The sequence below is a fragment of the Eucyclogobius newberryi genome, unplaced genomic scaffold (assembly GCF_026437365.1).
Source record: "Eucyclogobius newberryi isolate DKJ021-1_F unplaced genomic scaffold, fEucNew1.0.hap1 SCAF_8, whole genome shotgun sequence".
In the NCBI taxonomy this organism is placed as follows: Eukaryota; Metazoa; Chordata; class Actinopteri; order Gobiiformes; family Gobiidae; genus Eucyclogobius; species Eucyclogobius newberryi.
Window position 1 is genome coordinate 39,214,377 of NW_027316500.1, and position 16,951 is coordinate 39,231,327.

The 16,951-nt window shown below is 45.9% G+C and overlaps 1 protein-coding gene across 3 annotated transcripts in view; it reads left to right on the plus strand.

The window, feature by feature from the left end:
• Nucleotides 1-16,951, plus strand: part of LOC140350954 (endothelial PAS domain-containing protein 1-like) — a 123,941-nt gene that overhangs the window by 28,583 nt on the left and 78,407 nt on the right. For all 3 annotated transcript variants that reach the window (XM_072436556.1, XM_072436558.1, XM_072436557.1), the window contains exon 2: nucleotides 14,533-14,741. In XM_072436556.1, the coding sequence (XP_072292657.1) occupies nucleotides 14,533-14,741 (209 nt within the window). The remainder of the gene's footprint in view (nucleotides 1-14,532; nucleotides 14,742-16,951) is intronic.

Consider the following 16,951-nt stretch of genomic DNA (forward strand, 5'->3'; position numbering starts at 1 on the left):
AAGACCCTTATCACATCCTGTGGTGAGAGAACGCAGTGCTTCAGCTGCACAGCTCACCTGGCCGCGCCTCTTCGCATAATGCCAGCCCAAATGTCACTGTAAAGCGGAGGTTTCACTAGAGATGATTATAATCTGTCATGATCATCCGGGGAAAACTGGATAACAGATTTTTACAAATGCATGTAATCCTAAGAACTAAGAACTACATTTGAGGCGTCTTGATTAGAATCTCAAAGATCCCAATAACACATGTGAAGCGTGTGTAGCGTGTTCCTGCTGCGTGTACCTAATGTGTCCCTGCCAGACAGGTGAACTGTAGAAATGCAAACTCAAATATCAGTCCTAATCTTTGCTGTCAGCTGTGGTTCTGACTGTTCCCACATCACAAACAGAGCTGTTATTTAGCTTCATACAGACTTGTTTCATGAATCCTGTCTACCAGCTGAGATTGGATCTAGAGTGTACTCAGAGTTCTCGGCGCATGTGCACGTAGTGAGAGCGGTGATCAGATAGTGTCTGTGGGGATACGCTGAGTACACTGACTGTGGAGTCTCACTGTGGAGTGAAGCTCAGACTCTTCCACGTGAATGGCTGGAGTGAACTCGTTGGCCTCCGGTGCAGACTGTTGTGTCTCTGGTGGAGAGCGGGGCAGATCCTCAGACTGATTCATTACAGCAGAGACTCACAAACACTAACACAAATCTAACAAACCTCAAGCAGCTTTTAGCTTCAAATGGAAAACGTCTATTTGGACCGTGTGGATTGTATCACCCCGAGTACAGGTGCTTTAATCAGTCCTAATTGGAGGTCACAGTCACGTTCTTTTTGTTGTGATTGGACACTTACATTTTTCCATCTGATGCAAAAAGCTGTGTTTTCGCCACCAATATTAAATCCAAGCTGAATAAACCATGTGTGATTAATATTAGTTCATAAATATTGCAGTTTCACTCACATTTGCCCAGTCTTCATGTGATAATTCCACTTTTTGGGCGTTTTAGTGACCTTTTCACTCAGAAACCTCGTGGTGACGCAATTGTGTATTACAACATGAAATGTGCCAGTTGATTGGATTAATCAGTTAATAGGTTAACCATGAACAACCTTACTGAGACTAGAATCAAACTAGATGCTCCCTTGAACAAGTAACGATACTAAACTAATCATATTAACAGGACAGAATGTGGCCTGTTGTGAACAGTTTGAGAAAGAATTGGAGCTTAATCAAAACTATAATAAGACCAAAATGTTTAACACAGATACTATAATGATTTAAAAAAGAAGGTCAGTATAATGTCTAAAAATGCATTCATTACACACTTGGAATCAGGATTCCATTGCCTCAATTGTCCAGTTTGTCTCAGTAATTGACCGCGCAATCGAACACTGGTCCGGACAAAAGAAGCAAACTCTGGTCTGGCCCAACTTAATCGAACTCTAGTGCAATTCGTTTGACTTGTGAATGCAAACGAACCAGAGAGCAGAACAAAACCATGAAGTGACCATGAAGTGACCATGACGTGACCATGAAGTGACCATGACGTGACCATGAAGTGACCATGACGTGACCATGAAGTGACAATGACGTGACCATGAAGTGACCATGACGTGACCATGACGTGACCATGAAGTGACCATGAAGTGACCATGACGTGACCATGACGTGACCATGAAGTGACCATGAAGTGACCATGACGTGACCATGACGTGACCATGAAGTGACCATGACGTGACCATGACGTGACCATGAAGTGACCATGACGTGAGCATGACGTGACCATGACGTGACAATGAAGTGACCATGACGTGACCATGACGTGACAATGAAGTGACCATGACGTGACCATGAAGTGACCATAACGTGACCATGACGTGACCATGACGTGACCATGAAGTGACCATGAAGTGACCATGACGTGAGCATGACGTGACCATGACGTGAGCATGACGTGACCATGAAGTGACCATAACGTGACCATGACGTGACCATGACGTGACCATGAAGTGACCATGAAGTGACCATGACGTGACCATGACGTGACCATGACGTGACAATGAAGTGACCATGACGTGACCATGACGTGACCATGAAGTGACCATGACGTGACCGTGACGTGACAATGAAGTGACCATGACGTGACCATGAAGTGACCATAACGTGACCATGACGTGACCATGACGTGACCATGAAGTGACCATGAAGTGACCATGAAGTGAGCATGACGTGACCATGAAGTGACCATGACGTGAGCATGACGTGACCATGAAGTGACCATGACGTGACAATGAAGTGACCATGAAGTGACCATGAAGTGACCATGACGTGACCATGACGTGACCATGAAGTGACCATGACGTGACCATGAAGTGACCATGTCGTGACCATGACGTGACCATGAAGTGACCATGAAGTGACCGTGACGTGACCGTGACCTTGAAGTGACCATGACGTGACCATGACGTGACCATGAAGTGACCATGAAGTGACCATGAAGTGACCATGACGTGAGCATGACGTGACCATGAAGTGACCATGACGTGACCATGACGTGACAATGAAGTGACCATGAAGTGACCATGAAGTGACCATGAAGTGACCATGACGTGAGCATGACGTGACCATGAAGTGACCATGACGTGACCATGAAGTGACCATGTCGTGACCATGACGTGACCATGAAGTGACCATGAAGTGACCGTGACCGTGACGTGACCGTGACCTTGAAGTGACCATGACCTGACCATGACGTGACCATGAAGTGACCATGAAGTGACCATGACGTGACCGTGACGTGACCGTGACGTGACCATGACGTGACCATGAAGTGACCATGACGTGACCGTGACGTGACCATGACGTGACCATGACGTGACAATGAAGTGACCATGACGTGACCATGAAGTGACCATAACGTGACCATGACGTGACCATGAAGTGACCATGAAGTGACCATAACGTGACCATGACGTGACCATGAAGTGACCATGAAGTGACCATGACGTGAGCATGACGTGACCATGAAGTGACCATGACGTGACAATGAAGTGACCATGACGTGACCATGACGTGACAATGAAGTGACCATGACGTGACCATGAAGTGACCATAACGTGACCATGACGTGACCATGACGTGACCATGAAGTGACCATGAAGTGACCATGACGTGACCATGACGTGACCATGACGTGACAATGAAGTGACCATGACGTGACCATGACGTGACCATGAAGTGACCATGACGTGACCGTGACGTGACAATGAAGTGACCATGACGTGACCATGAAGTGACCATAACGTGACCATGACGTGACCATGACGTGACCATGAAGTGACCATGAAGTGACCATGAAGTGACCATGACGTGAGCATGACGTGACCATGAAGTGACCATGACGTGAGCATGACGTGACCATGAAGTGACCATGACGTGACAATGAAGTGACCATGAAGTGACCATGAAGTGACCATGACGTGAGCATGACGTGACCATGAAGTGACCATGACGTGACCATGAAGTGACCATGACGTGACCATGAAGTGACCATGAAGTGACCATGAAGTGACCATGACGTGAGCATGTCGTGACCATGACGTGACCATGAAGTGACCATGAAGTGACCGTGACGTGACCGTGACCTTGAAGTGACCATGACGTGACCATGACGTGACCATGAAGTGACCATGAAGTGACCATGAAGTGACCATGACGTGAGCATGACGTGACCATGAAGTGACCATGACGTGACCATGACGTGACAATGAAGTGACCATGAAGTGACCATGAAGTGACCATGAAGTGACCATGACGTGAGCATGACGTGACCATGAAGTGACCATGACGTGACCATGAAGTGACCATGTCGTGACCATGACGTGACCATGAAGTGACCATGAAGTGACCGTGACCGTGACGTGACCGTGACCTTGAAGTGACCATGACCTGACCATGACGTGACCATGAAGTGACCATGAAGTGACCATGACGTGACCGTGACGTGACCGTGACGTGACCATGACGTGACCATGAAGTGACCATGACGTGACCGTGACGTGACCATGACGTGACCATGACGTGACCATGAAGTGACCGTGATGTGACCGTGACGTGACCGTGACCTTGAAGTGACCATGAAGTGACCTTGAAGTGACCATGAAGTGACCTTGAAGTGACCGTGACGTGACCGTGACGTGACCATGACGTGACCGTGACCTTGAAGTGACCATGAAGTGACCGTGACGTGACCGTGACGTGACCATGACGTGACCGTGACCTTGAAGTGACCATGAAGTGACCTTGAAGTGACCATGAAGTGACCGTGATGTGACCGTGACGTGACCGTGACCTTGAAGTGACCATGAAGTGACCTTGAAGTGACCATGAAGTGACCTTGAAGTGACCATGAAGTGACCTTGAAGTGACCGTGACGTGACCGTGACGTGACCTTGAAGTGACCATGAAGTGACCTTGAAGTGACCATGACTCTGAATCAGGAACTGTCCACGGAGAACACATCCAATTCAAATTGTAATCTGAGTTTACATCATTATATATCGTAAAGGCTGCATTTATTTTGATAATTCAATTTCCTGCAAAGAGCAACATATTTAAAACTCTTGGTGGTGTTTATTCTTCTTCTTCTTCTTTTTCTTCTTCTTCTTCTTCTTCTTCTTCTTCTTCTTCTTCTTCTTCTTCTTCTTCTTCTCTGGAAGATGAACTCTTCTGGAAAGAACAGTGTGAACTCTGAACAAAGTTTTTTCTCGTCAGAAAGTGTTTTGATTATTTTCTAAAATCGAGCAGCCGCTTCTACAACATGAAACATAATGATTGTTGCATTCGTTGATCTAAAATGTTAAAACGGCTGGATTTGTTTCTTCTGGATCTAGAGGTCTTTGGCCGTGTGTTGGAGCAGGAAACTGCAGAGTATTCATCTAATATGATATATATATATATATATATATATATATATATATATATATATATATATATTTAATAAAACATTCTGCACTTTTGTCACACTTAACTTGACGTCAGCAGCTGGTAGTATCAAAATGATCTCAAATGTTATGTAACCATTTGATCATTTTAGCTTATTTCTTACTTTATTTCACTGCATAGTCCTTGGTCCGTGCGCCGTAAATGAGCGCACGGCGTTAAAAGCGCCGCTTTATTTAGTAAAAGCGTTGGAAAATACGGCGCGATGCGCCGCTCCTAAGTGGCAAAGTGTGTCTTTCCATGGTAGAAAAAGCTTCAGTTGTAGTCATCTGGACTCAGTTTGAAAAAATAGACGTTCCGACTCTCATCCAAGAGTCATTGTCAATAAAAGAATTTAGATCGAGAACTCCGATATTAATACTGTTCTGTGGTAAGACCCGCCCATTGGGCGGAGCCTTCCTGAAGTAGAAAGAGTTGTTTGTTTCAACAGAAACTCCCCCCTTGTATCTACCGAGCCTATTCAGAATCTTAATGGGCTATTAGAATCCTCTTTGTCTTTGTGAGACCCTGGCTCAACCACCCTGAGTACCTGATTAGCATTTAAATGTCCTGGTCCTCTACCTTTCCAGGGGTTCAGTATACCATTATAAATAACAGGAAGATTAAACCTTAGCCCTCCATTTCTGTTTAAAGAAGGTCTTTCTTTTTTAACAAAAATAGCTTCCTTGACTCCTCTTTCAAACCATCTTTTCTCCTGCTTAAAACCTTCACCTCACCGTCTTCAAACGAGTGATTAGAGGCTTCAAGATGGAGATGCACGGCACTCTGAGGTCCTGAACTTGTATTTCTTCTGTGCTGATAAAGCCTCTTGTGTAGAGGCTGTTTCGTCTCATCTATGTACCGTTCTTTACAGCTTTCTTCACTGCATTGGATCGAATAAACTACATTGCTCTGTTTTTGAGTCGGCAACTTGTCCTTAGGGTGAACCAGTTTTTGTCTTAAAGTGTTTCCTGGTTTAAAATAAACAGGGACTTCGTGTTGTCTAAAAAATCTCTGCAGTTTTTCCGACAGGCCAGAGACATAAGGGATAGAAACACCCTTCCTTCTCTGTTCAGTTTCCCTTTTGTCCTGCTTCTTGGTTCTCTTCACTCTGTTGAGAGCCCAAGCGGGGTAACCACAGGCTGAGAGGGCATTACGGACATGTTTTTCCTCTTTCTTCTTGCCCTCTGAGCTGGTGGGCACACCTTGAGCTCTGTGTTGTAAGGTTCTGATCACACCCAGCTTGTGCTGTAGTGGGGAAAGGTAGAGGACCAGGACCAGGACATTTAGATGCTAATCAGGTACTCAGGGTGGTTGAGCCAGGGTCTCACAAAGACAAAGAGGATTCTAACAGCCCATTAAGATTCTGAATAGGCTCGGTAGATACAAGGGGGGAGTTTCTGTTGAAACAAACAACTCTTTCTACTTCAGGAAGGCTCCTCCCAATGGGTGGGTCTTACCACAGAACAGTATTAATATCGGAGTTCTCGACCTAAATTCTGTTATTGACAATGACTCTTGGATGAGAGTCGAAACGTCTATTTTTTCAAACTGAGTCCAGATGACTACAACTGAAGCTTTTTCTACTATGGAACACGCCTGGACGAATTAGGGATTACACCGACATGTGTCTTTCCATATTCGCACATTTTTTAAGTACTTTTTGCAGACAAAATGATTTGGACGGGGTGTTTTCAAACCCTGTCTAAAAGCCTGCACAGTGGTGTTCAGGTTGGTATGTTGTCCAGCAGCACCAGGAGGAGACTTTCCTCTTGTTGGGCAGGTCGCAGTCCAACTTTTCCCGTCGCTCAAGTTTGAGTCAAGATGAATGCTGTGTGTCCAGATTGTGGTTGGACACTCCATTCCCGACATGAAAGGGTTTGTGGATACTCACCCTCCAACTGCAAGTCCCTTTTTGTGTAACTCCTGGGAGCTACTCTGGATATGCTTTTATTAGGCCCGAGCGCCACAAGCTGGCGAGAGGCCTATTAACCTCGTAAGGCCGTGCGAAGCACGGTTGCGAAAGTGCGCACGTAGTGCGCACAAAATCGAGCACGAAGCGCTCGCCCACTTCCAAACACTCACTAACGCACTGCTCCACTCATGCACGCCCCGTGCTTACTAATTAGTAGTAGGAAAATGGAACATTACCGTTGTAAACGGGCGAAGCCCGCGCAAAAGTGCGCACTAAACGAGCACTTTACATTGAGATGACGGCCGCGAAGCGGTCGTCATCCCCATATAAAGCGCTCATTTGCCCTAAGTAGCTCACGAATACGTTCCCCATCTCTTGCATGTTCCGTGCATATAAGTATGTAATGCGAAAATTGAACATTAATATAGAGGGCCAAAAACACAAAGTGGGCGGAGCCCACTCAAAATTAACGAAAGTACCCGTCAGTGACCAGGGACCCACACCATGAGGTAGGAAAGCGCTCGCGCTTTCCGAAAATGTATAGTTTATGATATTTGAAAAATGGGAAACATTGTTTTCGCATCGGAATATTATTCTTTCTTCTTTCTTCTCGGGACCAACCCCCCTATTTTTCACCCAGTGAACATTGACGAAAAGTCATGTTCACGACTCTAAAAATCGTGCCTCTACATTCTGGCTATCTCCCTTTTCTAAAATAAAAAAAATTGGCGCGTCAGCGCCCCCAAATGTACCAAAAATGCATTGAGAGATGGGAAATGACCCAAAAAAAATCTGATCGTAGAATCATGAAATTTGGCGCAGTGGTAGATGGTGACAAGAGAAGTAAAAAATATTATTACGGCAACGCCGTCCGCCCAACCAAATGTTGGCCATATTGCTTCAAAAATGGCTAAACATGACTTCGGAGTTTTTCCAAACGTTGTACTTTTACGAACTCCTCCCAGGGCGTTGGCCCTAAAAAGCTGAAATTTGGTGAAAATGCTACTGAGGAGTGGGACATCAAAAGTTATCCAAATGACATTAACCCTGTCACGGTCTCTGAGCGGCGAAGCCGCAAACTGTAGCAAGAATTTCAGAAATCTCCCAAATTTTACATTTCTGCCGTTTGCGCAGATAAAGTCCGAATTGCGTCAAATTAGAATCAGTTGTTAAACTCTTTGCCCTAAACCAACTTGAAGTGAAATAAATTAATTTGGAGCCACAGCGCCCCCTACAGATTTTATATGGAGGTTACATGTTTAGTTTTGCGAAATTATATGAAATTTGACACACAACTCAATTTTAGAATCCCCATCAAAAAAGTCAGTGAGACCCATGTCATAATTGTTATGGCGTTGCCGTAACGATGACCGAAACCTTCCATGTTATTCCAATGGGGAAATCGCCAGAACATGTTTACACTTTAGACTTTCACAAACTCCTCCCAGGGCGTCAGCCCTATTAACCTGAAATTTGGTGAGACTCATCTTCAGGGGTGGACCATCAAACGTTATCCACATTTTTATTCAAAGAGTCACGGTGTCTGTGCGGCAAAGCCGCACATTTTGCCAAGAATTCAAAATAAAATAGCTTTTTGATGGTAAAACAAAGGGGAGAAGATGTGACAGCGTCACAGATTCAGCAGTAGGCGTAATAAAAGGACAATTGGGGTGCGTTAGCGCCCCCTCCTCTTGCGGCGTGGCGGCGGCGTAGCGAGGGCCGATCATTGCCGCTTGCGGCTATATTTTGTATTTGTTTTTTTATTTATTAACTTTATTCAACCAGAAAGTCCCACTTGTCTTGGCCCCAGAGGGAGGAGCCGATTGTACATGTTTTTAGCGGTAGGGGAACCAGGACACCCGGAGGAATCCTAGGCAGACACAGGGAGAACATGCAAACTCCCCACAGAAAGGCCCCGCACCACCCGGGAATCAATCCCATGACTTCAGACACTTGAAAGGAGACTCATTGGTAGTAGCGGGTGTGGCTTTGTAGTTTGGAAGCATGGCAGGTGTTGCTGGCTTTTGAACAGCCTGTGCTCACAGTCTCTGTCCCCGTTTGCTTGTTTTGATGACCTCTTTCTTTTAGGATGTCGGCAAAATTGCGAGGAGAACGTTGGACCGTTATCAGTTGTTACAGCCCAGGGATTACGACATCTGACTGGAATGCAAGGACAGTACCTGTACACTACTTCTGGCCATTAGCTTAAGTTGTCCAGCTGACTGATCTACAGTCCCGTGGTCCACATTCAGGAGCCAACAATGTCCACAGCCACGTGTTGAAAGGGGCATTCAGGGAACTCCCCAGGCTGCAATGGGGCAAGTGTTGCTTTTGCAGTTTGATCACATTTCTGACACACTGCCCTCAGGCTTTTAGATAGCCGCCCGTCTTCCTGTATTTTGGACGGGGTATTTTAAAATGTGGACGGGCATTTTCAAGTGCAGGGACGGACATTTTATTAATAAATCTTAGACAAAAAAGGGAATATTATCGGGAAGCATTTGAAATTTGTGCGCTTGGCTCTGATTGGCTGTGAGCCGTGGTTCGGAGAATGCCAAAGCTACTCATTTTTTCGCCTAGTCGGCCCCCGTACCCACGGACAAAATTATTTGGACGGGGTGTTTTCAAATCCGACCTAAAAGCCTGACTGCCCTGGAGGGGAGAACATTGTAAACTCAGTAAAGTTGTGTGAGGCGTTGCTGTGTGCGCCCTCGGCCCCGGTGACCCTCATATGCAAGCTGTATTATCCACTCTCTGAGTGACTCTCAGAGGGACAACTGGGGGTTGCCACGGAATATCAGTGGCGAGTCAACTATAAATCTCAAAGTATGAATGTAGTTCAATGGCAGAGACTTTTTAGTTTTAGGCCATTTGGACTGACTGACCTGCCTGTCATACTGGATGCACATTAGGCCAGATGACCACCTTGCTCATCCTCATCCGTGCCCTGTTCCTTTTGTGTCGAGGAACGTAGTCAAAGCCTGATCTGTTCGCAGTGAATCTGTTTCCCCAGACGTACGTTCTCCATCCCTCCACAGCCCAGGCCGGTGTGGGCTGCTGCTACTGTCTGCTGTAAGTGGAACTAGGTACACAACAGCGTCCAATCAGATTTGGTGCTGCTTTGGAGTTCACACGTTCAGAACTGTGTTTGAAGTGAAAGTTTGATGACGGCTTGTAAATCTGTCAACAAGATTTTTCACTTTTAAGTTTAAGATTAAGAGAAATAAAGATATATGGACTCATTGAAGCTTTCATTTGGACTGATAATGGGATTTATTTTCAAAGAGGAGCTGTTTGTGATCACTAGGTAAGTTGTCCTGAAACATGCACAAGTGCATCTAAAATCAACCGGGCTAAGGATTCATGATTCTATGGGCTGATGGAGCATAGGATGAATGAATGTTTATTAATGTACAATTATACATTGATTATACATGATACTGGGACAAAAGGGGCATGTGTGAACTGGAATGAGTTATGAAAGCAGCTTTCTGGGGGCAAAGGTCACAGTGGTAAGCTGAGCTGAACTGGCTGTAGTGGGTCCTCAATATAACGCCCAAAATCACAACAACAGTTGCCTCTGAGGGCGACAGTGAAAAACATATTAAACAATGTCTGTGGTGGCGGGGGACGATGTCCCAGAGTCCTCTGTCCTTAGACCCTCCTTCTCGTCCAGGAAAAACTCCTTGACACAGGTCAACACCTATGCATATCCCCCTTTGTGTTTCCTTCCCACAACAAGATTGAGTAAAGCCTGCTTGCAGTAGCTGGGTTGGTTTTGCCGACCGACTGTTGCACTTTGTGAACGTTCACTGCAGGACTAACGCTATGCCATGTTTGGCAGGGCTTTTTGCATACATTTTTATTTGAACTATTATTTACTATTTTCTATCAAATGCTGTATTCAGATGGACATATGCTGTTTTCTTCATATTGCATTGGCTAATTAACTATTTATAGTATTATTTAAACTATCCTTCGCAGAAACTATACCAGGCTTCAATACAAAAGTGTCTTATTCACAAAAATTGTAACGTAAACTTTGACACATCCGAGTTTTTGAGTCAATATTGTGCACTGTACCAAGCTCACCAGCAGATGGCATGTTTTCATTGTCCATGTTAAGGGTCATGTTGCCAGCAATGACGCTGACCCCCAGGGCTTTGACCAGGTCCAAACCCTGCAAGGAGATGCAGCTTTCACAATGTGGAAGGCTGCTGGCACAGTCTTTTCTTTTGTAGAAGTAGTAGTAGTAGTAGTAGTAGTAGTAGTAGTAGTAGTATTTCTCTTGACCCTTGGAGTAAGTTACGAGCTTTTTGTGTGGCTTTTGGAGTGTGCCGTTACAAGTGTTTCTGGTGCAATGACTCACTATTGTGTTCACTATTAGCTCTACTGAATGTCTATTCCCTTTGGTACCTCAATATTCACTGTAAGTTTGAGATTATCAACAACAACGTCTTGTATTTAGTTTATAGATTTAGCACTGATCTGCATATCTTTAGTCAGTTTGACAGTTATTACAATGCAGCAGCGGGGCAGGTTCTCTCTGTGGCCACACCTGGACTGTCCAATGGGACTACCTGGCACCTGGGCCCTTCTATCCAGAACAAACCTGATTTTTGGCATTAGTGGGCTGAGGTCATATGCAGCCCAAAGTGACCCTCTACATCTGCGGAGGTGCGCTGGACACTGGGGTCTGTGTCCAAACCGTGGCTGGATCATTTCCACTGAGTTGGTGAAAGTAGTGCCACTCGTTACCACTACAGAGCCCACAACACAGATCAACACATGCACCAACAACCCAACACAGATCAACACATACACCAACAACCCAACACAGATCAACACATACACCAACAACCCAACACAGATCAACACATACACCAACAACCCGACACAAATCAACACATACACCAACAACCCAACACAGATCAACACATACACCAACAACCCAACACAGATCAACACATACACCAACAACCCGACACAAATCAACACATACACCAACAACCCAACACAGATCAACACATACACCAACAACCCAACACAGATCAACACATACACCAACAACCCAACACAGATCAACACATACACCAACAACCCAACACAGATCAACACATACACCAACAACCCGACACAAATCAACACATACACCAACAACCCAACACAGATCAACACATACACCAACAACCCAACACAGATCAACACATACACCAACAACCCAACACAGATCAACACATACACCAACAACCCAACACAGATCAACACATACACCAACAACCCAAGACAGATCAACACATACACCAACAACCCAACACAGATCAACACATACACCAACAACCCAACACAGAACAACACATACACCAACAACCCAACACAGATCAACACATACACCAACAACCCGACACAGATCAACACATACACCAACAACCATATCAAATGCGGCCGTCAAGTATAGCAAAATGAAAATAGAAATTTTCCCGGAAACACACCAGTAGAAAGAGAGAGATTTACCATTTTGGTAACCCAGAGGCCAATAACATCAAACACTTTGAGGAAGAGCCTGCAGGGAAGGGCATCTGATGTACAAGAGGAGGGTTTCATCTTGGTCACCAGAGCTGAGATGTCTTCTAGAGTGACAGGCTTAAAAGAAGACCAGTTTTGGGAAACAGGCTCCACAGAAACAGGTTTATCAGACAAAAGGAGTGGGATTTGGTCTTTGATCATCTTGATCTTATTGATAAAGAACATGAGGAATTCATTGCTGTCAGCTTTGCAGGAAACAGGAGTCACTGCAGCTGAAGGACAAACAATAGAATTTATAGTGTCAAACAACACTTTAGGGTTTTTCTTGTTGGATGTTATTAGCTGGCGGAAGTAATCAGATCTGGAACTTTCCATCATTTCATTGTAAGATGACACAAGATCTCTGAGGTGTGACCTTTGACCTCAAGACTGGAGGTTTTCCACAGACGCTCAGTTTTCCGACATAGTCTCTTTAGGTTTAGGATATCTTCATTTATCCAAGGACAAGCTTTTTTCTGTGATGACAGTGGATTTTACAGGTGCCACCTGATCTAAAATGGATAAACAGTGGCTGCTAAAGGAATGAATTAAACTGTCCACATCAAGACAATTCATAAACAAGTGTGGATCAAACATCGCAGAAAGTCAGATTACTGGGCGTGTTCGATTGTTGTGACACTTCAGCCAATCAGATCCACATATCTGTCTGGACGCTCTGCCTTTCTTGATTGTGTAGAACTCACTCCAGAACCCTACATATCATTCAGTCGTGAGCGTGTTCCTAGCGTTGTGTTCCTAGCGTTGTGTTCCTGGTTCCTAGCGTTGTGTTCCTAGCATTGTGTTCCTGGTTCCTAGCGTTGTGTTCCTAGCGTTGTGTTCCTAGCGTTGTGTTCCTAGCTCCTAGCGTTGTGTTCCTAGCGATGTGTTCCTAGCGTTGTGTTCCTAGCGATGTGTTCCTAGCGTTGTGTTCCTAGCGATGTGTTCCTAGCGTTGTGTTCCTAGCGTTATGTTCCTAGCGATGTGTTCCTAGCGTTGTGTTCCTAGCGTTGTGTTCCTTGCATTGTGTTCCTAGCGTTGTGTTCCTTGTATTGTGTTCCTAGCATTGTGTTCCTAGCGTTGTGTTCCTAGTTCCTAGCGTTGTGTTCCTAGCGTTGTGTTCCTAGCGTTGTGTTCCTAGCGTCTTGTTACTAGCGATGTGTTCCTAGCGATGTGTTCCTAGCGTTGTGTTCCTAGCGTTGTGTTCCTAGCGTTGTGTTCCTAGCGATGTGTTCCTAGCGTTGTGTTCCTAGCGTTGCGTTCCTAGCGTTTCGTTCCTAGCGTTTCGTTCCTAGCGTTGTGTTCCTTGCATTGTGTTCCTAGCGTTGTGTTCCTAGCGTTGTGTTCCTAGCGTTGTGTTCCTAGCGTTGTGTTCCTAGCGTTGTGTTCCTAGCGTTTCGTTCCTAGCGTTGTGTTCCTAGCGTTGTGTTCCTAGCGTTTCGTTCCTAGCGTTGTGTTCCTAGCGATGTGTTCCTAGCGTTGTGTTCCTAGCGATGTGTTCCTAGCGTTGTGTTCCTAGCGATGTGTTCCTAGCGTTGTGTTCCTAGCGTTATGTTCCTAGCGATGTGTTCCTAGCGTTGTGTTCCTAGCGTTGTGTTCCTTGCATTGTGTTCCTAGCGTTGTGTTCCTTGTATTGTGTTCCTAGCATTGTGTTCCTAGCGTTGTGTTCCTAGTTCCTAGCGTTGTGTTCCTAGCGTTGTGTTCCTAGCGTTGTGTTCCTAGCGTCTTGTTACTAGCGATGTGTTCCTAGCGATGTGTTCCTAGCGTTGTGTTCCTAGCGTTGTGTTCCTAGCGTTGTGTTCCTAGCGATGTGTTCCTAGCGTTGTGTTCCTAGCGTTGCGTTCCTAGCGTTTCGTTCCTAGCGTTTCGTTCCTAGCGTTGTGTTCCTTGCATTGTGTTCCTAGCGTTGTGTTCCTAGCGTTGTGTTCCTAGCGTTGTGTTCCTAGCGTTGTGTTCCTAGCGTTGTGTTCCTAGCGTTTCGTTCCTAGCGTTGTGTTCCTAGCGTTGTGTTCCTAGCGTTTCGTTCCTAGCGTTGTGTTCCTAGCGTTGTGAGAGTGACTTCCTGATGGTGTCTGTGCAGGAGCAGCTCCGAGCGGCGTAAGGAGAAGTCTCGAGATGCGGCGCGATGCAGAAGGAGCAAAGAGACAGAGGTGTTCTATGAGCTGGCCCATCAGCTGCCCCTGCCCCACACTGTCTCCACCCACCTGGACAAGGCGTCCATCATGAGGCTGGCCATCAGCTTCCTGCGCACACGCAAGCTGCTGGCCTCCGCCGCATGCTCACACACAGGTATGTGTTTGTCCCTGAAAGACCTGGACATGCATCACCCACTGTCAAGGTGTCTAACTGTGTCTCTAACATGTTTTGTCTGGTGGTTGGACACTGGGGTTTTGGGACTAATGAGACACTGCAGAGCATCTATTACACCAACATTCCATTTGACTTTAAAACGATGTATGTTGGAAGTAAAACTCTGACAATAACAAGAACATGGATGACAGGGACTGAGCTGACGGTCAAGGACTGGACTGAAATAACTTTGGACATTTCAAAATAGAAAAATGACTTTTACTTTTACCTTAAACATAAACATACAGATACATACATACTGTATCTTGTTGGTCACATGTAGGTTTACCTAAATGTTCTTGTTACATGAATGAAGTTTCCTTCTGTAATGTTCATGTTACATACTCTAAATGCTGCTGCTCTTCATTTGAATGACTGGGTTGACCCTTTGACCTCGTGTATGAGTCAGAGTGCATGTACGCCTGTGTGCACCTGCACCTGCCCCCATACACATGCACCTGCCCCATACACACACACCTGCCCCATACACATGCATACAGGTGCATATGCAGAACAAGCAGAACAGGAGGTCAAACAGCCTCACCTGCCCTCTCACCACAGAACACACTGTCCCAACACTCACTGTCGTGTACTTAGATGTGTGCAGGGGGGAGGGGGGGGAGGGGAGGAGGGTGAGAGGGGGAAGGAGGGGGAGGTGAGTGAGGGGGGGAGGGGGGTGTTCTGTAACTATGATTGCTCTGAAAAGGAAAGAATGGAAGCTCGTGATTGGCTGAGCGTGGCAGTGGGTCTTCCTGGTTGAAACGTGCTGCTGTGTCACGCTCCGGGCTTCGCTCTCATTTGGATTTCTTGGTGACTTAAATGTCTGGTGTTATGTGGGTTATATTTGTCCTCTGAGCGAGCGTTTGTTCCAGCTCTTGTGGACAGGAAACTGTGGGACAATCTGCAGATCCCAGAACACAAACATCCATTTTGTGTCTTATGTAACAGGCGCTGGCTCCAGTGGCTTTGTCTGAGCTCGCCGCGTTTCCTCAATCAACGAGCTCTTGATCTGTAGCTCACTTTCTGCTCATAAATCACCACAGCAATAAACTATGAAGCACTTTTCCCGTCATGTGAAAATATATTCCTTTCAGCTCAGTATCTGATGAAGACGAAGTGCTGCGAACTCGAGCAGCAACGATAAATCACTGTGACTCAATCAATGTAATTCATATTCATAATTGTATTGTTCTTCAGACTAAAGCGTTCTTCAGGATTCTGCATGGATTTAGGGCTAATTTAAGACCACCCAAATTAAAGATGACCTCCTCATGAGTCATGACCTCCTCATGAGTCATGACCTGCTCATGAGTCATGACCTCCTCATGAGTCATGAGGAGGTCATGAGTCATGAGGAGGTCATGAGTCATGACCTCCTCGTGAGTCATGACCTCCTCATGAGTCATGACCTGCTCATGAGTCATGACCTCCTCATGAGTCATGAGGAGGTCATGAGTCATGAGGAGGTCATGAGTCATGACCTCCTCGTGAGTCATGACCTCCTCATGAGTCATGACCTCCTCATGAGTCATGAGGAGGTCATGAGTCATGACCTCCTCGTGAATCATGACCTGCTCATGAGTCATGACCTCCTCGTGAGTCATGACCTGCTCATGAGTCATGACCTCCTCATGAGTCATGAGGAGGTCATGAGTCATGACCTCCTCGTGAGTCATGACCTGCTCGTGAGTCATGACCTCCTCGTGAGTCATGACCTGCTCATGAGTCATGACCTCCTCATGAGTCATGACCTCCTCATGAGTCATGACCTCCTCGTGAGTCATGACCTGCTCGTGAGTCATGACCTGCTCGTGAGTCATGACCTCCTCGTGAGTCATGACCTGCTCATGAGTCATGACCTCCTCATGAGTCATGACCTCCTCATGAGTCATGACCTCCTCGTGAGTCATGACCTGCTCGTGAGTCATGACCTCCTCGTGAGTCATGACCTCCTCGTGAGTCATGACCTCCTCGTGAGTCATGACCTGCTCGTGAGTCATGACCTCCTCGTGAGTCATGACCTCCTCGTGAGTCATGACCTGCTCGTGAGTCATGACCTGCTCGTGAGTCATGACCTCCTCGTGAGTCATGACCTCCTCGTGAGTCATGACCTACTCGTGAGTCATGACCTGCTCGTGAGTCATGACCTG